The 25,178-nt window shown below is 46.4% G+C and overlaps 2 protein-coding genes across 2 annotated transcripts; both read right to left on the bottom strand.

Annotated features, from left to right (window-relative positions):
• Positions 1-46: 46 nt before the first annotated feature.
• Positions 47-1,354, bottom strand: LOC137522107 (uncharacterized protein F54H12.2-like). Its single transcript, XM_068242134.1, has one exon. The coding sequence runs from the start codon at positions 1,352-1,354 to the stop codon at positions 47-49; it is 1,308 nt and encodes a 435-aa protein (XP_068098235.1).
• Positions 1,355-10,352: 8,998 nt separating this feature from the next.
• On the bottom strand, positions 10,353-15,394 carry LOC137522105 (uncharacterized). Its single transcript, XM_068242133.1, has 2 exons — positions 14,556-15,394; positions 10,353-10,942 (listed from the first exon to the last, which is right to left on the bottom strand). Exons 1-2 carry the CDS (start codon positions 15,349-15,351, stop codon positions 10,353-10,355), a joined length of 1,386 nt encoding a protein of 461 aa, XP_068098234.1. The 5' UTR covers positions 15,352-15,394.
• Between the last annotated feature and the right edge of the window lie 9,784 nt (positions 15,395-25,178).

The following is a 25,178-nucleotide window of genomic DNA, read 5'->3' as shown; positions in this document are numbered from 1 at the left end:
GAATCGGCTTTCACAGCGATCTCGATTTCAAAATTATTCATTATTGTTAATAATCATATAGAACTTCTCTTTTATGGTTAATTTCAATAACGTTATCGTTTAAAGAGTACACAATCATGTTCAGGGTTGTTGGGGTGGGGTCGGAAAAACGTAGTTCTGCCCTCAGGTTACCCGTTTTTACTAGAGAAAAATGCCCTGACCCCGCTTCTTGATCCGGCGTTGTGTCAAACGCGAACAGGGTGTAACCATTCATGTATTCCGACCTGTCAAACGATAGTGCGTTGTCAGCTTTTTGTTTGCCTGTGATGTGCACCAAAGACATGTATTCTCGGATGGCGGCTTCTGCCTGAAAGTTAGGCTGGAAAGGTTTTGCAGGTATCTGTTGACCGTCTAAATACAGGCAGGCATAATTTACATTATAGTGACCGAACCGCAACGGATTCCTCTGGTAACTTCCAGAAAATTCTTCATTTCCTACCAGAGCGAGTATCACGATTTTTGGTATATTGCCGAGAAATAGATTTTCATGGTTGGAAATTCGTGCCCCGGCCGGTATGCTGTATACTTTGAGACACGCCCGGTCAATGGCGTACTTTGCGTTAGCGGTTAACAGCGCCTGGCTGTGACCGATCCTCACGGCTGGTGAGACTTGAACCCTTTTAATATATAACGACGCTGTTTGTATCTGCACTTTAAACGCCTCAGCTTCGGCACTCATAAGGCAAAAAGAGTCTTTATTCCTGGTGAGTTTAATCTTCAGGTCTAATCCATTCAGGACCAGCTTTGGCTGATTAAAGACATCGGCGTAAATTGGACCCACTAGTTCGACGCTTCTGGACCGTGTTGTAAATTGCGCTCTTTTGATGAAGCCTGCATTGTTACCGTCCAGCGCACGGTCATCAAAATGTCCCGCTGTATCCTTATAGAATAAACCGGCTGTAAACTGTGTCGCCAAAGTCTGTGCGTTATAGTTTAGAAGTGTTTCTATATAGGCTCTGTAGGTATACAGATTATCGCTTGTAGATATTAATCGATCGCCGAGTGATATATCTAGCTGACTGAAAAGACTGGCTATAGGGTAATTAACCAATGCTACACGAGCGCCATCTTGCAGGAGCGTGTTGTCCGCTTTAAGTATTCGGCAGGTGATATGTAGCAAGGTATTATTTAAGTCGTAATAATATTCGCCGCTTCCGGATATAAAGAATTCCAAGGGGGTGCCGTCAGCTATTGCGGCGATAGGTTGTATTTCTACATAAATAGATTTTTCAATACTTGTTTGTGTCGGTGGTATTTGAAAGATATCCAATTCTGATTTGGCATACTCGGTCGAGCAGTCGTGCACAAAAGCCATGTCGCCGATTAAAAGATGTCGCCTGGTGAACGAGCTGGTGATTTCTGTCTTCTGCGCTTCTTGCGACCATTGGTTTTATTGAGAAAAGGTGGAAGAACTATGCTGTCAATATGTCTTTTTCGTTTACGTTGTTTTTTGCGTATATACACAACACCTGACCCGTCCTGGTCTTGTTTTGGCCTGTTTATTCTATCCAACACCGCCGTTGACACTGTTGCGACAGCGTCTTTGGCGATATTTCTGGCTGCGGTTTTCACATGCGGCTTTACAAGTTCAATGCCTTTTCTAAACAGAGGAACAACCCTACGGAATAACCCTCTGAATAGACCTGCTAGGCCCGAACCATGCATAAATTCCTCTCCCTGGAAACCTTCCAATCCATAGCCCGCTTGCGCCAGGTAATATCGCGTGTAGATATTCGGGTCTCCATACAACTTCTGCGACAACATTTCAATTCGCTGTTACGCGCCGTTGTCTGAAATGAAGTCTCACAACGGATTTTCCGTACTTAAACCTAACAGGTTTCCCTTGATCGGTTTGAATTGAAATGGTTACTGAATCGAAGTGGTGCTTGCAGAGCGGTATATAGTCGGGTCTGCTGTATCTTTGTGTGCTTATCCCACCACCTTTCCCGCTGATTTCAACGGTCCTTAGTAATTGAACGTAGGCATCCCCTACTAGCTGATGTTCTATTATATCTGTGTACACAAAGAGTGTATAAAATCCTGCTCTGATATCAGGGTAGAATATTTTGGTGTTTTGGGGTGTTTGGCTCGGCTCTGGTGGGTAGTAAGGATGGTGCCCAGCTTTTAGAAGTTTCAGTTGATCAGGTGTTGGTACAGGTAAACCTAATATATGCCCCAATTTTTTACCCGGTATGAAAAAGTGTGTGGTTGAATTATACAGGCTAACAGTTCTTTCCGCTTCATCATAGGTCAATTTAATCTGGTCCAGGGGTAGCTTTGCTTTTTCGAGTCTATGATTAACTCCTTTGATAAGATCGTCGATAGTGTGATAATACCCGGCTCTAACATAATAATCTCTTAACGGTTCTCCACGTTTCCCGGCGTGAAAAATACCCTCGGGCACTTCAAAGGTATACCATGAATGCGGATACTGTATTTCGGTGATTGCTACTTCCCACTCGCCACGAAGGTCCACAGATTTAGCCAATTTAGTTGTATAGGTTGAGATGGTATTCTCTGGGTAAATTTTTGATGAGGCATTGCACGGTAGTGTAATAAAAAAGGAATCCGTCTGCATATTTTATATTTCGGGCAGCTGGTTTTCCGGAATCCACTCGTTGAATTTTTCAGGGTATCCGAGCCACTTAACTAGGTACAAATTTTTACCCTTCACTCGTTTTTTTCTTATAATTTTTTCTATCCGATAAATTCTGTTTTTATGAAGCGGCACTTTTTGTAGCTCATCATCATAGAACGATCCCTCAATGACTTCCCCAGCCAGATCTCTCAACTTATAAAGAGGCCTGAGACCTCTGGTGTTGATAACTTGTATTGTAAAGATCTCTTCCGTGTAGCTTTGCTCATAACCTTTTGTAAATATACTTTTATAACAGGAAATTCTCACGTGGTCACCAACTGCAAGCGCCGGCTTAATCTTTTTAACACACGTATAATCTTGGTACAGATTTTTCCAGATTAACAAAGAATTGTTTTTTGTAACGGACGCCGGCTTGCATCGTATAGAGGAGTGGTATGTGTTATTATAACTTGTTAAGCTGTTTTGTAAATTATCGATGTATCGGTATGTATTTCGGTGTCTGAGATAGCGCCACAGCTTGGTTTTCAAAGTGCGATTAAAACGTTCTACGATGGCTGCCTTGACTGTGTTTGTTGTAAAAAAATGTTTTATTCCACGCTCTGCACAAAGCTTTTTCATAGGTTTATTCATGAATTCTCGACCTCTGTCGGTTTCTAGTTTTCTGGGTATTCGATCGCTAGTGCGAAATATGTACTCAAAAGCCTTAGCCACAGTTCCCCCAGCTTTATTGCGCAGCCCAACACACCAAGCATATTTAGATAAAACATCTATGACCGATAAAATATATTTCACACCGTCGTTGTAACTTGAAAAATCTATCATAGACACCAGGTCCGCCTGCCATTGGGTGTCTATATCTGAGACAACAATTTTATTTCTTTTAATCTTCTTCTTAGCAGGCTTGTATAAAGTATATGTGTCTTGTCTATTAAGCCAGTTTTTGACAGCTTTCCTGCTCAATCCATACTTCCGAACAACTCTATGCAGGCTGTCGACACCGCCATAAGAACCGGCGGCTTTTAAATTATAATAATGCTTTCTCAAAATTTCTTTGGTAGAAGGCATTTGCCTGCTTGTGCTTTGCCTGTCAGTCATGCTTAATATATGGTGGGGGCGGTGTTTCACTGTGTGGGCTGGGGCAAGAGTGTGACAAAGGGGCGGGGAAAGGGTGTGAAAAAGGGGCGGGGGAAGGGTGTGAAAAAGGGGCGGGGGAAGGGTGTGAAAAAGGGGCGGGGAAGGGTGTGAAAAAGGGGCGGGGAAAGGGTGTGAAAAAGGGGCGGGGAAGGGTGTGAAAAAGGGGCGGGGAAGGGTGTGAAAAAGGGGCGGGGAAAGGGTGTGAAAAAGGGGCGGGGAAAGGGCGTGAAAAAGGGGCGGGGAAAGGGTGTGAAAAAGGGGCGGGGCACCTGTCACTTTGAGTTTGATGTGACATGTCTAAGTACTCTACTACCGCCCCCACCATATATTAAGCATGACTGACAGGCAAAGCACAAGCAGGCAAATGCCTTCTACCAAAGAAATTTTGAGAAAGCATTAAAAGGTTTATGTGTTTATTGAATATAAGACTTAATAGTAATTGTGGTCATAGCATACAATTGTAAAATATAATTTTAAACACTTTTTCACACCCTTTCCCCACCCCTTTTTCACACTCTTGCCCCGCCCCTCTTTCACACTCTTGTCCCGCCCCCAATGACTAATGACCCCTTTACAGAGATCTCCACCTCCAGGTTACCCCAAAACGTGTTATTTGACATTATTTGATCTGTAGTTTTATTATGTTCGTATTAACACCTTAGCACCCCCACCTTGGATAGTTTTCATGAGACATGAACTGTTAATTAATAAAATAAGACACGGTAAAAGGTTTATGTGTTTATTGAATATAAGGCTTAATAGTAATTGTGGTCATAGCATACGATTGTAAAATATAATTTTCAACATTTTTATACACACACCACTCAAAATATTCTTTATATACATTGAACAAAATATAATTTTATCTCCGTACATGTTTTATAAATGCGTTGTTCAAATTTAAAAGATAACTTCTAGTATTCGTTATACACAATAAGCAAAATATGCAAAGCAACATTTTATCCCAGTACATATATCGCTCAAAGTATCTAATTTCTGTACGGGGCAATCCTTTTAATTTAAGTCCGTTCATCAAAAGAATTAGAGCGTTAGCCATTGTGTTTGCAGCATTGGAAGTACTCTTTTTTTAGGTAACAAAATCCCCTGTGTTAGTCCTGGTGATGGAATAAGCATCCTGCGACTGACAGGTGTATGAGGCGTTGCGGGTGATTCGCCGTGCAGCTGTTTTTTGAGGCTGTCGAGCAGGTCTCTTGTCCTTGTGTTACCAACCACGGTAGAGGGGACATTTAATTCAGCCATAGCATCCATAAATATTTTCCAACCAGGAGGTGTTTTACTTGCGGCCATAGCATGACTCTGGGTCGCACTGCGGACTAGATCTACCATGTTTGATCCAGGTACAGTTTGGCCTTTGTAAACAAATTCACCCCTCGCATTCCACATAGCCAAATCATCTGATTGTAACAGTTTGTTTAACAATAGCTCAGCATTTTTCTTAAAGCGGTCATTAACAAGATTAAGAATTTCAACAATATCTTTGTCTCTGTTATCATAAATATTTGTCATTTGCTTCTGATCAGATGTGGGCGGCATTATCAATGTTAAAGAAGCTGCTTCTTTACCATCCTGTCTGGCAAATACCAAGTACCTCTGTAGCACAGCTGTGTATCTCTTAATTTTTTCATCATCAGGTATGTCATTCCTGCGCAAAATTTCACTAATTTCTGCATCTAAACGGTGCGTAACAGACTGGCGAATGTCGGTGGTGTTTGGAGAAGGTCTCTTTATTTTATCTAGCTCTTGTTTGGACACCAAGAACATTTTCTCAGCCTGCTCCATCACTAACCACCAACGCTGTTAGCAATCAGCCCTGTTATTAAGGGAATTGCAAAGCCGAGGAGCGGTCCTATAAACCCACCAGACTGGTTCACAAGACGTTTCTTGGTTTTAATGGGGAGTGTTTTATCGCTCAACTTCTTTATAGCGCGGCGCCACTTTTTAAGTATATTTTTTTGACGCTCTTTCAGGGGTATCTTTCCTTTTAAAATGTTGAGCGCGATTTCACCAATAGCTGAAATCAAATCGTTACTGGCATTACGTAAAATTGATTTTCGGACCGCTGGTTTTGCTTTCACCAGAGCTTTTAAAATGGTCCAGTTTCTGCGTAATCTGTTAGACATCTTACAGCTGTGTATGCCCGGCCAAGAATGACAAGGATGATGGAAAAATTACTTTTTAGAGCCCTGCTTTTTGTACAAATATACAGCCGGTAGGTCCGGTGGGAACAGACCAGATCTTAAGCGGAGTTCCTCCGGAGTATCCGACCGTAAATCTACCAATAAGTAGCCGTAAGGCGGGTGTGTGGCATCTTCAAAAGCCTCTAAAAAGAAACGTATTTTACCAGGGTACATTTGTCTAGCTAGCGTGGTGATTTGTAATTTATCACGCGGGTTTTTAAAAAGAACCATATATTTAGTGTTCAGATTTATGGTCCTGCTTTTTTTACCCTGGCAAAAAACATTTTGGACAAGATACATTATGCTCAGGTTTCTGTGATGAACATACTTGGTAAATGCCTGCTGTATTTCAAGGTTTTCACAAGCCGCTTCCATGAGATCATCAACAACTGCCAAATTTACCTTGTCAGGTGGGAACAGCTCCTCATCTGTAAAAGTAGGCGGTAACCCTTCAACAAATTTGATGTGTAAAAACAAACGAGAGAGGTCATCATACAGTTTTTGCCAACATGCATAAAACCAAACAACATTTTCAGGTTTGTGCGACATAAGTGTGTCGGAGTGTAATAAGAGCTGTTTTACAAAATAACTCTTTCCAGAATTGGAGGGGCCGGCCAAAATGCATGAGAAAGGGTGTTGAATCCGTGGGTCCATAACTATGTGTTTCAGTAGCCAAAAGGCAGTGTGGTATAGTCATTTACCAGTTGTCTTTTTGTGTAAACGCACTTCTGTGTTTTGCGTAGAGGCCTTGTCTCTATGCGCCAAAGCTTCTTATTTCTGACAATACCAGGCTGTTCTATGCCTATTCTTTTCTGCGTCTTAGAGTCTGAATTGCCCGGGTAATCCAACACAAGATCTTTCAAGCTGTCAAAATTAATAACCTGTGCGTTAGCCACATTGAGCGTTATACCCTTAACTTTCAAGACCGTTTTCCCAGTATTTAATTTGTAGCCGTAGGTCTTGGGGCCCGCAGAGACAAACTCTGTAATGTATGTATCATCATCCACTTCGCTAGTCAATTCCCCAAGAAAATCACCCAACGGAGGGTTCCACTCACCCTCTTTACTTACAAAAATGACAGAGTTTGTGTCGTGGTAAAGAACACGTTCTTGCAGTCTGTCCAGTAATTGATACAGTTCCAATCTGGCATAAGCTGTGGTAAAACAGGCTATAAAGATGTTAGTGTTTTTGTTGGCGGTATAGTGGTCTTTGGTATATTTCCAATTGGCCACAGCTGTCTCATCAGTGATAAAATTTACCTCAGACAGCTCATGGCACGGTAAAAATGCCAGCTTGAAAAGTTCATCAGGATCTGAAACGATGCTGGTGCGCGGCAGGTTTGACCTTTGACCGAATTTACCCCACAAAGAATTCAGGAAAAGTTTGGATATCTGTCTTTTAGCGGGGTTCACCGCTATTTCATCAGCTCGTAGGCAAACACCCTCTTTTTCATAAAACGAGTCAATGTATTGCTTTTTGTCAGCATCGTTTTTACACCAGCTGGGATAACCAGAAGCCTCTTGCTTATCCCTGAGGTGTAGTTTTATGTATGGGGCAAACAGCTCATCTGTGGTGCTTCTGCCTGAAAGTTAGGCTGGAAAGGTTTTGCAGGTATCTGTTGACCGTCTAAATACAGGCAGGCATAATTTACATTATAGTGACCGAACCGCAACGGATTCCTCTGGTAACTTCCAGAAAATTCTTCATTTCCTACCAGAGCGAGTATCACGATTTTTGGTATATTGCCGAGAAATAGATTTTCATGGTTGGAAATTCGTGCCCCGGCCGGTATGCTGTATACTTTGAGACACGCCCGGTCAATGGCGTACTTTGCGTTAGCGGTTAACAGCGCCTGGCTGTGACCGATCCTCACGGCTGGTGAGACTTGAACCCTTTTAATATATAACGACGCTGTTTGTATCTGCACTTTAAACGCCTCAGCTTCGGCACTCATAAGGCAAAAAGAGTCTTTATTCCTGGTGAGTTTAATCTTCAGGTCTAATCCATTCAGGACCAGCTTTGGCTGATTAAAGACATCGGCGTAAATTGGACCCACTAGTTCGACGCTTCTGGACCGTGTTGTAAATTGCGCTCTTTTGATGAAGCCTGCATTGTTACCGTCCAGCGCACGGTCATCAAAATGTCCCGCTGTATCCTTATAGAATAAACCGGCTGTAAACTGTGTCGCCAAAGTCTGTGCGTTATAGTTTAGAAGTGTTTCTATATAGGCTCTGTAGGTATACAGATTATCGCTTGTAGATATTAATCGATCGCCGAGTGATATATCTAGCTGACTGAAAAGACTGGCTATAGGGTAATTAACCAATGCTACACGAGCGCCATCTTGCAGGAGCGTGTTGTCCGTTTTAAGTATTCGGCAGGTGATATGTAGCAAGGTATTATTTAAGTCGTAATAATATTCGCCGCTTCCGGATATAAAGAATTCCAAGGGGGTGCCGTCAGCTATTGCGGCGATAGGTTGTATTTCTACATAAATAGATTTTTCAATACTTGTTTGTGTCGGTGGTATTTGAAAGATATCCAATTCTGATTTGGCATACTCGGTCGAGCAGTCGTGCACGAAAGCCATGTCGCCGATTAAAAGATGTCGCCTGGTGAACGAGCTGGTGATTTCTGTCTTCTGCGCTTCTTGCGACCATTGGTTTTATTGAGAAAAGGTGGAAGAACTATGCTGTCAATATGTCTTTTTCGTTTACGTTGTTTTTTGCGTATATACACAACACCTGACCCGTCCTGGTCTTGTTTTGGCCTGTTTATTCTATCCAACACCGCCGTTGACACTGTTGCGACAGCGTCTTTGGCGATATTTCTGGCTGCGGTTTTCACATGCGGCTTTACAAGTTCAATGCCTTTTCTAAACAGAGGAACAACCCTACGGAATAACCCTCTGAATAGACCTGCTAGGCCCGAACCATGCATAAATTCCTCTCCCTGGAAACCTTCCAATCCATAGCCCGCTTGCGCCAGGTAATATCGCGTGTAGATATTCGGGTCTCCATACAACTTCTGCGACAACATTTCAATTCGCTGTTACGCGCCGTTGTCTGAAATGAAGTCTCACAACGGATTTTCCGTACTTAAACCTAACAGGTTTCCCTTGATCGGTTTGAATTGAAATGGTTACTGAATCGAAGTGGTGCTTGCAGAGCGGTATATAGTCGGGTCTGCTGTATCTTTGTGTGCTTATCCCACCACCTTGATAATGGTAGAGCCTACTTCCCCTTACCCCCCAGAGACCCCACATTCCCCCTTGACTTAAAAACTCCAAAAATAATAGACACGGACTACCTGGCATTGGATTAATTTAAGGCCATAGCAGCCCCTTCTTTATTCAGCCAATTAACAATGTTCCAAACCAAATAGAAACCACAACATAACTAAAACGATCTCCATCAAGAACTGGGGTAAAAGGGTCCGGAGGCACCGAAAATCGTACTCCAAAAACACCCGTGTGACATGCAGCCTTGTACCGGCCCCCAGCCGTGTAGCTCGGCTCGGGGACAGCTGCATGCCCCAAAGTCGTCTCTCTCTTGCTTTCCTTCTTCAAAACCAGCGGATTCGTCCCATGACAAATCTCCTTCCCAAGGCACTAACCTCCGGAGCCCCTTTTTACCCCTCCGGCTGCAATGACAAACAAGAGCAAAACACACACAACAAAAAACATAAAGGGAGGGAGGGAGGGAGCTTCTTCCATTGCTGCTCAAACCGGAAGTGCCCGCCCCGCTACTTCCGCCGCCTTGCCCGGGAAAGACTGACACTCCCCTCACCACCAACACCCGCCCCCTCCTTCTCTCTGTGCTGCCTCCTAGCCTGCACCGCCCCCAACCCACGCTAACCCCTACACTGCCGGGGAGACGGCTACCCCATCATGCCCGGGCCCTCCGCATTCCGCTGCGCTACAGCTACGGACCCTCTCTTGATAATGGTAGAGCCTACTTCCCCTTACCCCCCAGAGACCCCACATTCCCCCTTGACTTAAAAACTCCAAAAATAATAGACACGGACTACCTGGCATTGGATTAATTTAAGGCCATAGCAGCCCCTTCTTTATTCAGCCAATTAACAATGTTCCAAACCAAATAGAAACCACAACATAACTAAAACGATCTCCATCAAGAACTGGGGTAAAAGGGTCCGGAGGCACCGAAAATCGTACTCCAAAAACACCCGTGTGACATGCAGCCTTGTACCGGCCCCCAGCCGCGTAGCTCGGCTCGGGGACAGCTGCATGCCCCAAAGTCGTCTCTCTCTTGCTTTCCTTCTTCAAAACCAGCGGATTCGTCCCATGACAAATCTCCTTCCCAAGGCACTAACCTCCGGAGCCCCTTTTTACCCCTCCACCACGACAAGGGCGTGACCCCTTATGCCCTTGAGGCCCCCAACCTCAGAGCTCGCTGAATCCCATCCTCGATGCCCAGGGCCCATAAGTCCATCCCAATGTCATTAAGATGCACCCCGTCTCTCTTTAGGAACAGTTCAATCTCCTCCTCCAACTCGAAATGCCGTATGGCCAACCCTCCGTTCCTTATGAAGAACCTCGCCACCTCTTTGTTTAGCTTAATTCTAGCTTTGTTAATTTTCAGGACAGAATTGGCCAACCTCCAGTAACCCCGGGCCACAATGTCTGACCACACCACAATGGTCTCTGGGAACAGGGACCGGATCCTCAAGAAGTCAAACTTGACCTCCTTGATGACCACCCTGGTGGACCTAGCGGCCAGATCGTTCCCCCCTACATGCAACACCAGGATATCGGGGGGCCTATCTAAACGTGCTAAAGTATGTAGCTCCGGCAGAAGGCTGGGCCACACCATCCCAGGGAAACCTATCCACCGGATACGTACCTGATCCCTGGGAAAGCCGAGCTGCCGGCCCTCAGGCCTAACATCGGCCCTTCTCGCCCCCCTGCTGACGTAGGAGTGCCCTACGATCCAGACCACAACCTGCGGACCTGCAACAAAAGAACAAAAACTGACAGCATTTTTTTTCGCCCGGATCCCCCAAGACAAACCCCCCCCCCCCCCTTTACACTAAATGGGGTCTGACATATGTCCTGTACCGAGCTGACTCCCAACGCCCTATCTGCTTTATGACCCCCTCGCTCAATCCCCACCGTGACGCCTCAGTGGCCGCCCCAATGCGAAAAGAGTGGGAGGCAAACTCCAGGAAAGGGAGGCCGAGATGAGCCAAGCATTTTCTAAATATCGTGACAAACTGAAAACGGGACAAAGCTGTGCCATCCGAATGGACCAGAAACACTAGCGATTGAGCAGGGCGAACTGTCATCAAGCTCTGTACGTTTAAAAGAGGGCATAACGGTCCACCGATCTGGAAAAGTGTGATGGACCGGCCCTTTCCCCGTTGGTCGGTCTTTGAGCGCGGTAAATAAATGACCACCGAATCCGCGAGGACGGTAACATGTTCCGCGAGGATGCCTCCCACTCCTGACTTATTCCTACTCACTAATTCCCCGATTCTAAATGCCCCAAAAAAGGCTAGCACAAATGCGGTCTGAAAAAGTCCGCACTCATAGCTTGAAAAACACAAGCCTGGCAGCGCCTCCGCCAGCCTACCCAACAATTCAAAAGTCACCGGGCGTCTTGCTTCCCTGCGAATGGCTCCCACCCGGTACCCCTTTACCGCCTGTCTTACCCGAAAATCTTTAGTCACGTCCGAGAACCCCCTAACTTTAAACCAAAAAGCCAGAGCTGCTAACTTTTTGAGCACTGCCGACACCGAAATGCCTTCCACGAAATTAGTACCCAGGAAATATAGTAGCAAACACAGCCGCTGCTCGTCTGAAGCACAACCGCCCACTTGTATCAGCAAAGCATCCCACGCGTTCCATACCAACGTGTACGCTGCTGCCGACGACTCGGACAAGGATCTCCCAATCATGAAGGATACCGCTCGAAAGGAATCCTCCACGCCGTGGACGGGCAAGGAACCCCACGTTCTTCCGCCGTGGGAACCGCCGCCCGGAATCTGTCCCACTGAAATCGAGAAAGTGCATCAGCGACCACGTTATCAACCCCTGGCAGATGTACCGCAAACAAATAAATATTAAAACGTAAACAGTCCAAGACCAATTGCCGCATCAGACTTATCACCGGGGGAGAGGATGCCGAACACCTGTTGATCGCCAATACCACTCCCATGTTGTCGCAATTGATCTTGACTTGCCTATTGGCCAGCTGCTGTCCCCAAATCTGAACCGCCACCACTATGGGAAAAAGCTCCAATAACACCAGATTGGAAGTATAACCCGCCTCCACCCAGGACCTGTCCCAAGGAACCGCACACCATCGACCCGCGAAAAAAGCACCAAAACCATGGGCGCCCGACGCATCCGTGAAAAGCTCTAAGTCCGAGTTACTCACCGTTTCCTGCATCCACAGGGACTTACAATTGAAGTCTGACAAGAAAATCAACCACACCTGCAGGTCCGACTTGAGATCCGCCGTTAACCGAATCCGGTGGTGTGGCGCCGCTATCCCAGCAGTAGCCATAGCCAGGCGCCTGCAGAAGATCCGCCCCATGGGCATTATTCTGCAGGCAAAATTCAACTTACCTAGCATAGACTGCATCTCCCGCAAAGTTATTTTCTTGCTATGAATCGCGGCCAAAATGGTCTCCCTTAAGTTCTCCACCTTGTCGGTCGGCAAACTGCATTCCATAGCAACAGTGTCTATGGTGATGCCTAAGAATTTTAGCGACGTGACCGGGCCCTCCGTCTTATCCTCCGCAAGTGGGACCCCGAAGCGTTCACAGACGTGCCGCATGTTAGCCAATGCATAGGCACAATCAGGGGAACCCGCTGCTCCCATAAACAAAAAATCGTCGAGATAATGTATAATTGATGGTACGCTCGACATATCCTTTACGACCCACTCCAAAAACGTGCTAAACCGCTCAAAATACGCGCAGGAAATTGAGCACCCCATGGGTAGGCACCGGTCTACGAAATACTCACCTTTCCAAAAACAACCTAACAAACGAAAACTGGAAGGATGAACGGGCAGCAGCCGAAAAGCCGATTCAATATCGGTTTTTGCCAACCACGACCCTTGACCCAAGCGCCTGACCCAGCATAGAGCCGCGTCGAATGAAGTGTACACCACTGACGTATCATCGCCTAGCAAACCATCGTTAACCGACGAACCACGAGGAAACGACAAATGATGTATTAACCGAAAAGACCCCGGTTCTTTTTTGGGAACCACACCCAACGGGGACACAATTAAATCAGCTAAGGGCCGAGAAGTGAACGGACCAGCCAAACGACCCGCCGCCACTTCCTTCGCAATCTTCGTATCCACGACCTCTGGGAACTCATAGGCAGACTTCAAGTTCCGAAAGGGGGGCTCCGACCGCAACAAACAACTACTTTTGATCCGGAAACCCTCCTCAAAGCCCGACCTCAAGAATTCGGCCACCTCCCGCTCAGGATACCTGTTTAGAAAGCGCGCCATCTCTACCCCCTTCACCGGTGTCGTCCCTCTTACGTGCAGAATCCCCAGACCTTGCCCTTCGCTGCTTGTAGCACCTGGCAGCCGCATGTGAGCCTCCGCAATTGGAGCACTCGTGCTTAAAGCGGCAGGACTGACCGAAACGACAGGATCCGTCGTTGTACTGCCAGCATATGCCCTTTCCTCGGTTAGCCGGCTGGCCAGTAGTGGCCGACCCGCCGGCCACCGCGGGAAAGGACTGAGTGGTTCTGGCCGGGATCATCAGCCGCATCCACAAGGTAATATCCTTGTGATCCCAGCGGATCACAGGCCTTACCGCCTTCTCCTGCCTGAACTGCTCATCGTACCGTAGCCAAGCGTTCCCACCGTACGACCGATGAGCCTCCCCGATCGAGTCCATATAACCAAACAACGCCGAGCAATGCTCGGGCTGTTTTTCCCCAATCACGCTAGCCATGATTGAAAAAGCCTGGAACCAGTTCTGGAACGTGCGGGGAATCAGTCTATAACGCCGCTCCTCCTCCCTCTTCTTCTCATCCGGCTTACCCTTATCTAAATTGAACTTTTCCAGCTGAAGGAGCGAAAATATCTCGATATATTCGCCCCTCCAGATGCGTTCCTTCACTTCTTGCTTCAGATGGGAACCAAGAAGACCATTAAAACAAATGTAAAGCTCCGCGTGCGATGCATCTGCTAAACGCACCTGGCCCCCCCCACTAGACAAAGTAGAATCACACCCCGTCCCCTCCGTCTGAACCGCCACCTCCGACTGCACACTATCCAATCCCGGCGTAACAGGCTGCGCCACCTGAACCACCCCCCGCGCGCCCGCACCTGCTGCCAGGGGTAAGGGGGCCCCCAAGGGTACTAACCCCGCATGTGACGCCACTACTGGGGGTGCGGGCGCCCAAGCTCCCACCGGTGACAAAGGTGACCCGATTGGCGGCACTACTAGCGCCGTGGAAGGTGAAGGCTGCGTCTGCCCTGGCTGCGACCCTGGCACTACTGACACGCCCCCAGCCCCCCCCTGATGACCCCCACAAATCCCCAACAATAACGTGGCTAAGGCATTTACTGCGGCTAAATTGGTCTCACCTGGCTGCCCCGGACGCAAGTCCCTGCCAGCCGTCATGCCGGATCCACCCGCTGTGCCGTCATCGTCCTCTGCTACAGAATCGACCTCGGAAGCAGAGCCGTCCCCATGTGCAAGGCTCCTGCTGTGCTGCTCTTGCCGCGTCTGCTGCTGCTGCAAACCGCTGTCTTGCCTGCGTTTCTTCTTGGCGGATCCCTTCGACTTGCCCTTGGCTGCGGAGCTCCTATTCCCGCCCTGAGTATGGTGGGCTGCCGCCGCGGAAGGAGGGGCGGCACCCGTGTGATGGCCATCCTTGTGCTGGGCCCGCTTAGTCTGCCGCGCCGCGCGGGGACTAATGGCCGCATCCCCTCTTGCTGCCTGCTGGTGGGAGGAACCGGCCGCGCTGGATGGCCCTGCTCCGGACGAATCCCGGTGTTGGGTGGGATTCCTCCCGCCGGACCCCCGGGTTTTCTGAGTGCGCTTTGCTGGGGGGGGCGGAGGGTCCCTAATGGGGCTCCCTGAGCGACGCCGCGCTCCTGCATGGGGGTCTGGGCTTAGCCTCTCCGGAGGCCTGGACTGTCTCCTCACCTCTCCTCTCTGCTCACCTGCTTCTGCTGGGGGAGCGCTGGGCTCTGCCGCCGCCAGCGGCGCGCTGTCTGCCGCAGCCTCCGCTGAGGTGCCTGCTCCCATGGCCGCCAGTTGGACCGTGACCCATGAGGGGCCCCTCGTTCCTGCCTCTGCCCGGATCCGGGCAACCAATAGCTCCAGTCCCTCCATGTCAGCGGGAGCAGCGGGCGTCCGGCAAGCAGCTTCTTCCATTGCTGCTCAAACCGGAAGTGCCCGCCCCGCTACTTCCGCCGCCTTGCCCGGGAAAGACTGACACTCCCCTCACCACCAACACCCGCCCCCTCCTTCTCTCTGTGCTGCCTCCTAGCCTGCACCGCCCCCAACCCACGCTAACCCCTACACTGCCGGGGAGACGGCTACCCCATCATGCCCGGGCCCTCCGCATTCCGCTGCGCTACAGCTACGGACCCTCTCTTTCCCGCTGATTTCAACGGTCCTTAGTAATTGAACGTAGGCATCCCCTACTAGCTGATGTTCTATTATATCTGTGTACACAAAGAGTGTATAAAATCCTGCTCTGATATCAGGGTAGAATATTTTGGTGTTTTGGGGTGTTTGGCTCGGCTCTGGTGGGTAGTAAGGATGGTGCCCAGCTTTTAGAAGTTTCAGTTGATCAGGTGTTGGTACAGGTAAACCTAATATATGCCCCAATTTTTTACCCGGTATGAAAAAGTGTGTGGTTGAATTATACAGGCTAACAGTTCTTTCCGCTTCATCATAGGTCAATTTAATCTGGTCCAGGGGTAGCTTTGCTTTTTCGAGTCTATGATTAACTCCTTTGATAAGATCGTCGATAGTGTGATAATACCCGGCTCTAACATAATAATCTCTTAACGGTTCTCCACGTTTCCCGGCGTGAAAAATACCCTCGGGCACTTCAAAGGTATACCATGAATGCGGATACTGTATTTCGGTGATTGCTACTTCCCACTCGCCACGAAGGTCCACAGATTTAGCCAATTTAGTTGTATAGGTTGAGATGGTATTCTCTGGGTAAATTTTTGATGAGGCATTGCACGGTAGTGTAATAAAAAAGGAATCCGTCTGCATATTTTATATTTCGGGCAGCTGGTTTTCCGGAATCCACTCGTTGAATTTTTCAGGGTATCCGAGCCACTTAACTAGGTACAAATTTTTACCCTTCACTCGTTTTTTTCTTATAATTTTTTCTATCCGATAAATTCTGTTTTTATGAAGCGGCACTTTTTGTAGCTCATCATCATAGAACGATCCCTCAATGACTTCCCCAGCCAGATCTCTCAACTTATAAAGAGGCCTGAGACCTCTGGTGTTGATAGCTTGTATTGTAAAGATCTCTTCCGTGTAGCTTTGCTCATAACCTTTTGTAAATATACTTTTATAACAGGAAATTCTCACGTGGTCACCAACTGCAAGCGCCGGCTTAATCTTTTTAACACACGTATAATCTTGGTACAGATTTTTCCAGATTAACAAAGAATTGTTTTTTGTAACGGACGCCGGCTTGCATCGTATAGAGGAGTGGTATGTGTTATTATAACTTGTTAAGCTGTTTTGTAAATTATCGATGTATCGGTATGTATTTCGGTGTCTGAGATAGCGCCACAGCTTGGTTTTCAAAGTGCGATTAAAACGTTCTACGATGGCTGCCTTGACTGTGTTTGTTGTAAAAAAATGTTTTATTCCACGCTCTGCACAAAGCTTTTTCATAGGTTTATTCATGAATTCTCGACCTCTGTCGGTTTCTAGTTTTCTGGGTATTCGATCGCTAGTGCGAAATATGTACTCAAAAGCCTTAGCCACAGTTCCCCCAGCTTTATTGCGCAGCCCAACACACCAAGCATATTTAGATAAAACATCTATGACCGATAAAATATATTTCACACCGTCGTTGTAACTTGAAAAATCTATCATAGACACCAGGTCCGCCTGCCATTGGGCGTCTATATCTGAGACAACAATTTTATTTCTTTTAATCTTCTTCTTAGCAGGCTTGTATAAAGTATATGTGTCTTGTCTATTAAGCCAGTTTTTGACAGCTTTCCTGCTCAATCCATACTTCCGAACAACTCTATGCAGGCTGTCGACACCGCCATAAGAACCGGCGGCTTTTAAATTATAATAATGCTTTCTCAAAATTTCTTTGGTAGAAGGCATTTGCCTGCTTGTGCTTTGCCTGTCAGTCATGCTTAATATATGGTGGGGGCGGTGTTTCACTGTGTGGGCTGGGGCAAGAGTGTGACAAAGGGGCGGGGAAAGGGTGTGAAAAAGGGGCGGGGAAAGGGTGTGAAAAAGGGGCGGGGAAGGGTGTGAAAAAGGGGCGGGGAAAGGGTGTGAAAAAGGGGCGGGGAAAGGGTGTGAAAAAGGGGCGGGGAAGGGTGTGAAAAAGGGGCGGGGAAAGGGTGTGAAAAAGGGGCGGGGAAAGGGCGTGAAAAAGGGGCGGGGAAAGGGTGTGAAAAGGGGGCGGGGCACCTGTCACTTTGAGTTTGATGTGACATGTCTAAGTACTCTACTGGTGTGGCTCCAGGTATTAGAGCTTTTGAAACATGTTTTCTATCATTTTTCCAGTTGATAGAATTTTTTAAAACTTTGAAAGTTCGCCTCCCCATTGAAGTCTATTGCGGTTCGTGAACTTTTCCGCGAACCGAACCTTTCGCGGAAGTTCGCGAACAGGGTTCGCGAACCTAAAATCGGAGGTTCGGCCCAACTCTAATGTGTGTGCATGTGTATGATATGTGTGTAAATGGCTGCTTGTATGTGTGTGCATGTGTATGGACCTGTGTAAATAGCTGCTTGTATGTGTGTGCATGTTTGTGTGGATCTGTGTGCAAATGGCTGCTTGTATGTGTGTGCATGCGTATGATCTGTGTGTAAATGGCTGCTTGTATGTGTATGCTTTATGTATGTGTGTATGCGTATGGTTCTGTGTATAAATGGCTGCTTGTATCTGTGTGCTGTATGTGTGGAGTATCTGACTGTGCATAGTATAAATCTATGGTGTGTGTCTTTGTGATGTGTAAGTACACAAATTATATATATTTTATATACTTATATAGAGACGTTTTCTCCCTTTATGGGTCCCCTCCCTCCTCCCTTGTATCCAGTATCACACCCCTCCTTTTCCCCTTATAGCTTGGGCAATAAACCCCCATCCTCCCTGTTAGCTTGATTCCTTCCGAGGTGGCTGCACGATCACTTTAGCAGCAGTCAGACCTATGGATTCAACTCCCTGGTTTTAGTGAGTAGCCTCTCTCCAGCTGGGAGATGCAATGATCACGACTCTTAAGTTGGTGAAAATGCATCTGAAATCTTTATTTACAGGTCAATCTTATATACACCCTGATGTAGGGGGAAGAACCAGGTTAAACCGGTGTGCCCATGTGAAGTAGTGGAGACAATAGCGCAGACATAGTAGAGACAGCAAAGACAATAGCATGTGTTGTTCTGTAAACACTGGCAGAGGTAGAATTTGTTACATGCGTTAATTTTCAATAGACCAGGTTCTTAACAACAATGCATGAATATGTCTGAGTCTTCAGATCTCTGTCACAGTGGCTTGTATGGTAATATACCAAGTGGGTATTCAAATACAGGTTTTGTATTCTGTCTCTCAAAGGTGCCTGGAACTTCTAGAGTTAGAGTTAATTATTAATGTATCTGTAAAGCACCATCTGCAGGAATGTGCTGCTGACTAGTTGGAGCAATGATGTCATTTTAAGATAGTTTTGATGTGCTGTATATATTTTAATATCGGGGTGATTTAAGTAGCACATTAATAAAACCTTTCAACCCAACCTTTGATCCCAACCTTTTGTAAAAGGGCGGGATCACTCAGACTCTGAGAACAGCACTGCTTGAATGGGAACTCTTCCAGGAGTAGAGGTGTACATTGGCATTGTACTGATGCTTCCGTCTGGATCCAACTGGAACTCATCTGATACTGGTCACTCGCTCTGGTCCGCGCGCGTGGGACCCAGAGGTGGGGCTTCCTTCAATCGCGATGCGTGGATCCAAACAGGGGAGTCGTCTGTCAATACCGCTGTTCTGGTCACTGCCTGGACTGTCACAGGGGGTCCGTAGGGTGGGTCCAGCGACTTCAACTTATGGAGGGCCTTCACCAGGACTCTGTCTCCAGGTTTGAATGGGTGGGTCGGTGCACCTGTTGGCAAAGGAAACGAGAGCGAAATATCACCATAATCACTATTTAATTTTTCAATCAATTTTGCTACATATTCCTCTTGTATCTGCTGCAAGTCTCCAGGTATCAGAATTAATGGACTCGCTGTCCATGGGGTTGGGAAGGGTCTCCCCATCAAAATTTCGAAAGGAGATAACCTGGTTCTTGGGTCTGGAGTCATTCTGACTTCAGCAAGAATCGCAGGTAAGTACTGGTCCCACTTATGGTAGGTACCCTCAGTTGCCTTCCTCAGTTTGTCCTTCAGTGTGCGATTCATTCTTTCAACAACACCTGCACTCTGGGGGTGATATGGTATGTGGAACTTCCAATCTATAGCCAACTGTTCAGCTATGGACTGTGTTATCTTTGCCGTGAATGGGGTTCCGTTGTCAGAGCTGATTCTGACTGGGCAACCCCACCTGGGAATAATTTCTTTGCACAAAATCTTTGCTACTGTTTTTGCATCCTCTTTCCTTACCACAAAAGCCTCTGGCCATCTGCTGAATCTGTCAACAATTACCAAAAGAATTTTACACCCGTTTGTTGCCTTTGGCATGTGTGTAAAATCGATTTGTAATTCCTGAAATGGCCCTTGTGGGGGCAGTAAGTGTTCATGGTGGCCTACTTTTTTTACCTTGGACATTGTTTCTAGCACAAGTGAGACATCTTGAAATCATACTTTCTGTGACTTGTTTTAAATTTTCTGCACAAAACCTTTTACTTACCTCCTCCATTGTTTGCTTGAGTCCCTTGTGGCCTAAACCATGTATTTGTAGTATACGAACGGGGGCTGCTACTTGAGGAATTCCTACCACTCCTCCTTTTGACCATAGACCATTAGCGTCTTTGGTCAACCCTTGGGACTCCCAATAAGTAATGTCTGCTGGCGTTGCAAATGCTTGGAGTTGGGACAGCATGACGTTATTTTCAGGTGTGAGCGGTACCAGCGGGGCATTTAGGAGAACCTCAGTTGCATGATTAAGTGTGACACGAGAAGCTGCTTTTGCATGCTTGTCTGCTAACCTGTTTCCCTGGGCAACTAGTGTCATTGAGGTTGTGTGCGCCTGGCACTTAATGACTGCAATGGCTTCTGGGAGTTGAATCGCTGCAAGGAGATTCGTAATGAGCTGTGCATGCGCAATTGGTTTTCCTGCCGCTGTCGTGAACCCTCTATGCTGCCATATTACCCCAAAGTCGTGACACACTGAAAATGCAAATCTAGAGTCTGTGTACACATTTACTCGCTTGTTAGCCATGATTTCACAAGCTCTGGTGAGTGCGATTAACTCAGCAGCTTGTGCTGATGATACAGGAGCTGGCATGGCCTCCAGAACTGTATCAGGCAATTGTACAACTGCATAACCAGCATGAAATGTGTGATCATCTGGTCGTGTGCAGGAGCCATCTACAAAAACATCCTCTGCATCAGAAAAGGGGACGCTTTGTAGGGTGGGGCGGGGGCTTGTGGCAATGTGAATTCGTTCTGCACATTCATGTTGTTCTGATATCTCGTCTTGTAGCCCCTTGAATCCTAGGAGAGAGTTCAAGAACAACATTGGTGCAGTTGTTGGTGCACAGTAGTGAACCTTGAGCCCTGGAGTGGTGGTAAGGATAACATCATATCCCGCCAACCTTTGGGCAGTCATGTGTTGTGTGGACAGATTTTGTAGGAGGTGAAGGACAGAGTGTGACGTGTAAAGTGTTGTCTCATGTCCCAGTGTGATTGAGCTTGTCAATTCCACAGCCATTGCACATGCTGCCAGAGTTCTGAGACATGGTGGCATGCCCTGCACAGTGACTGGGAGTAATTTGGATATATAGGCAACAGGCCTCAACCGTCTTCCGTGGCCCCGGGCCAACACCGCAGCTATGGTTTTACAATTTTCACGTGCATACAGATGAAATGGTACATTGTATTGTGGAATGCCCAACGCAGGGGCTGACACAAGAGAAATCTTTAACATTTCAAAAGCATCAATCATTTCAGAAGACCAAACAACATTTTGGGGAGCATTGAGGGCTGTGAGAGGTCTGAGGAAGGAGTCCCAGTGTGAGCAGTCTGGGATCCATAACCTGCAAAAGTTTACCATGCCTAGGAAGCTCATCAACTCTGGCTTTGTCTGTGGGCGAGGCAGACTGATTATTGTGTGGATGCGGTTGGGGGCTAGCAACCGAGAGCCAGGTGTGAGAATCATGCCAAGGAAGGTAACACTTTTCTGACAGAACTGAATTTTTTTCTTAGAGACCTTTTGACCCTCTGCTCCCAGAAAACACAACAATGACAGTGTGTCCTTGTGACACGCTTGTTCAGATGGACTGCATATTAACAAATCATCTACAAAAGATAACAATGTGGAACCATGCTGCGGATGCCAGTTTACCAGGACTTGCTGGAGAGCGGTGGAGTAAACTGCAGGTGCGTCAATTAGACCTTGCGGCAATCTGCACCAGGTCATTTGACGGCCTTTGAAGACGAATGCCATCAGTGGCTGCGTATTCTCATCCAATGGTACACTGAAGTAGGCATTGGAAAGATCGACCACACTGAAACATTGCGTTGTGGCTGGGATCTGATTTATAAGTGTGGTTATGTCGGGCGTCACAGGTGTGATCGGGAGAATGATCTCGTTTATTGCTCTGAGATTTTGCGTGAATCTGTACGAGCCATCTGGCTTCGATACAGGGTTCAATGGCGTGTTGTATGGAGGGGTGGTGAACTTTAGCACGTTCTGTTTGAGGAATGCCTCAATTATTGGCGCTAGAGCTTCTTCCTTTGTTTTCTGGATGGGATATTGTTTTAAGTACATAGGCGTATGTGGCTTAACAGTTGCCTTGTACGGTGTGCAGGGGAGAAAACCAACATCAAATGAATCTTGTGCCCATGTCTCTTGAGGGATTTCTTCAAGAGAACTGGGAACAAGTGCTTGCTCACAAGTTAGAGTATGTACACAGTCAATAGAGAATCCCCCTCCCCCGTTTGGCAGGAGAGAGATGCCTAAAGCTATCATTAAATCCCTCCCCAGTAAATTTGAGGGACAAGTCGGCAATATGGCAAAAAAAAAGGATCTGTTAAAAATTCCTTCCACTGATTATACACCTGTATGGAGGGGGTACGTCTGGTGGGGGTTAATACTCCGTTTATTCCCACAGAAGGTTCGCCAGGATAAGTTTCTTTACCTGTCCACTGCCTGATGACTGCGACTGTTGCTCCACTATCAATTAAGAAATATTCTTCCCTATACCTAGGTGGTTGTCTATCATCTGTTAAAATAAGTTTAACCATGGGCTTCTCTTCTGCAGTGTAGGTTAAATCATACATGGCGACGGAGTTTGGGCACCTTCATTGTGGGTTGGCTGTATTCATTCCTCACTGGATGGGATATTTTATCTGTGCCTGCTGGGTCTGTGTAGGCATTGGTTGGGCCTGGTCTGGGGGCGGGCAGGGGCAATCTCTAACGAAGTGCCCTGGTTGCTTACACCTGTAGCAGACACGTGGGTTTTGTCTGGGCCCTGCATGCTGCTGAAAGCTGCGCTTATCTGTATATCTCCCCCTATTGCCATGGCGGGGGTGGGGCTGGGAGTAATGAATACTATGAGCTGAAGACTTGGTGGTCTGCTTATGAACCTCAAAGCATCCTGCCGAGTCTTTAGCTATAGCCTGCTTCATTGTTTGTGTTGGGGTTAATGTTGGCCAGTTATCAACAATCATTTTATACGTTTTAGCAACATCAGGCGGTAAATTTGCAACAAATGTCTGTGTGTACACTAATCCCATATCATCTGCAGTTGCTAAACCTGCCTCTTCTATCCACGTCTGTCTAAATCTTTTTGCAAAATCTGACACACTTTCTCCAAGTTTTTGGTTGCACGCTGTGGCTATCCCAATATCTTTTCTATCACCATGCATTTCCTTAAATTGTGCCAACACTTGTGTCCACATTTTTTCTATCTGGACAGAAGTCCTTAAGGGATAATCGGCAGGCGTGATATCTGCACTGGGTATTTCAAGAGTGTCACATTTTGCAAAATCAAAACCACCTTCTGCTGAATCCTGGTATCCTGTAACCCTTTCAAGAATTAATCTATAATCCTCTACAGTAAATTGTTGACCTTTACACATTCTTTTCAAATAAGATACAGTGGCAGCAGGAGTTTTCCTAGGATCAGGGGAATTCTTTATAATATCATTTAAAACAGTAGATGGTAAAGGCTTAATTACCATTTGATTCCCCATTATGACAAATGGGAACGCTTCAGCTGCTATGGGGGAAGTGTTTGTCTTTGCTGCACGATGATACATTGTTCTACTAGGCTGTGCAGACTGGACAATAGGTTGATTAGCACATTCAGAGAAATCCTGTATTTCAGGCTCTGTAGAACCAGAAACTTGTGGGGCAGTTAATTGTGTGCATATCTCATCTTCTGACTCTGTTGTTAATTTAGTTAAGACAGGGTATAATGGCACATAAGGAGGCGGAGCAGAAGTTGGGGATACAATGGGGGCTTTGATCTGCTGCTTTTCAGTTACACAGCTAAGATCAGTCCAGAAAGTTTGCAATGATAACCATGCCTGCCCACAGGTTTTCATATAAGTTTTTTATCCCAGTTTGGATCTCCATGATACCATGGAAAAGCACCTATGTCATTTAGACACAACCCCTTTATCATGGTAACATGAAATTCTGAAAAAAGATCCCTCTCTTGGAAATGGATCACTACATCTCATTCCCTCAGTCCAATTTGACATATTATCCACCCATGGGTCTGTATAAAATGAACCTAGACACCTCTGGACAAACATTTTAGGTGTTTCCCCAAATTCATTTTTGGGAGACACTTTCACCAGAGAGTGGTTTGCAGCAGACTTAGGAACATGCTTTTCAGTTCTAAACTTAAATTTCAAATTTCCCTTGGGCGGCTCCATACCTTGAGAGTTGCCCATTATGCTAAGCTAAAAATACAATAAAAAAATAGAGTGAGATTAGCTGAGTTTGAAGGTTTATCTAGGGATGGTGACGTCAGTATTAGACTTTACTGGAAAACCTGGTCTCCAGCTTATGTGATTCTTCTATGCTTTCTAATCAGATTTATCTACACCCGATTTATGGTTTGACTTTTAACTATCCTCTGTGGACAAGTTTATACCTTCAATCTCAGCTTAACCTCGCATACAATCTACACAAATCTATACAGTAACATGCAATCTTATATAACAACTGAAATTCACTTAAGCGACTATACAACAATATACAAGGTTTAGAGAGACTATTCACTATTTCACACAGTACTGCTTTCTTAATTGGGGCATCAGACCCGCTATTTACTTTAGGAATATCAGATTCCTGGGAGGCGCTACAGAAGCGCTTTCCGGGTTCTGCTAATCCGCTCTGACAGTATAGGGTGGTAATAATATATTAAAAAAAATAGTATTACTCACCCGATACTGTGTATGGCGAATCCCTCTTCTCGACACCAAACTGTTAGCTTGATTCCTTCCGAGGTGGCTGCACGATCACTTTAGCAGCAGTCAGACCTATGGATTCAACTCCCTGGTTTTAGTGAGTAGCCTCTCTCCAGCTGGGAGATGCAATGATCACGACACTTAAGTTGGTGAAAATGCATCTGAAATCTTTATTTACAGGTCAATCTTATATACACCCTGATGTAGGGGGAAGAACCAGGTTAAACCGGTGTGCCCATGTGAAGTAGTGGAGACAATAGCGCAGACATAGTAGAGACAGCAAAGACAATAGCATGTGTTGTTCTGTAAACACTGGCAGAGGTAGAATTTGTTACATGTGTTAATTTTCAATAGACCAGGTTCTTAACAACAATGCATGAATATGTCTGAGTCTTCAGATCT

Source organism: Hyperolius riggenbachi, chromosome 6 (genome assembly GCF_040937935.1).
Source record: "Hyperolius riggenbachi isolate aHypRig1 chromosome 6, aHypRig1.pri, whole genome shotgun sequence".
In the NCBI taxonomy this organism is placed as follows: Eukaryota; Metazoa; Chordata; class Amphibia; order Anura; family Hyperoliidae; genus Hyperolius; species Hyperolius riggenbachi.
This window is presented reverse-complemented; position numbering and strand designations above follow the sequence as displayed.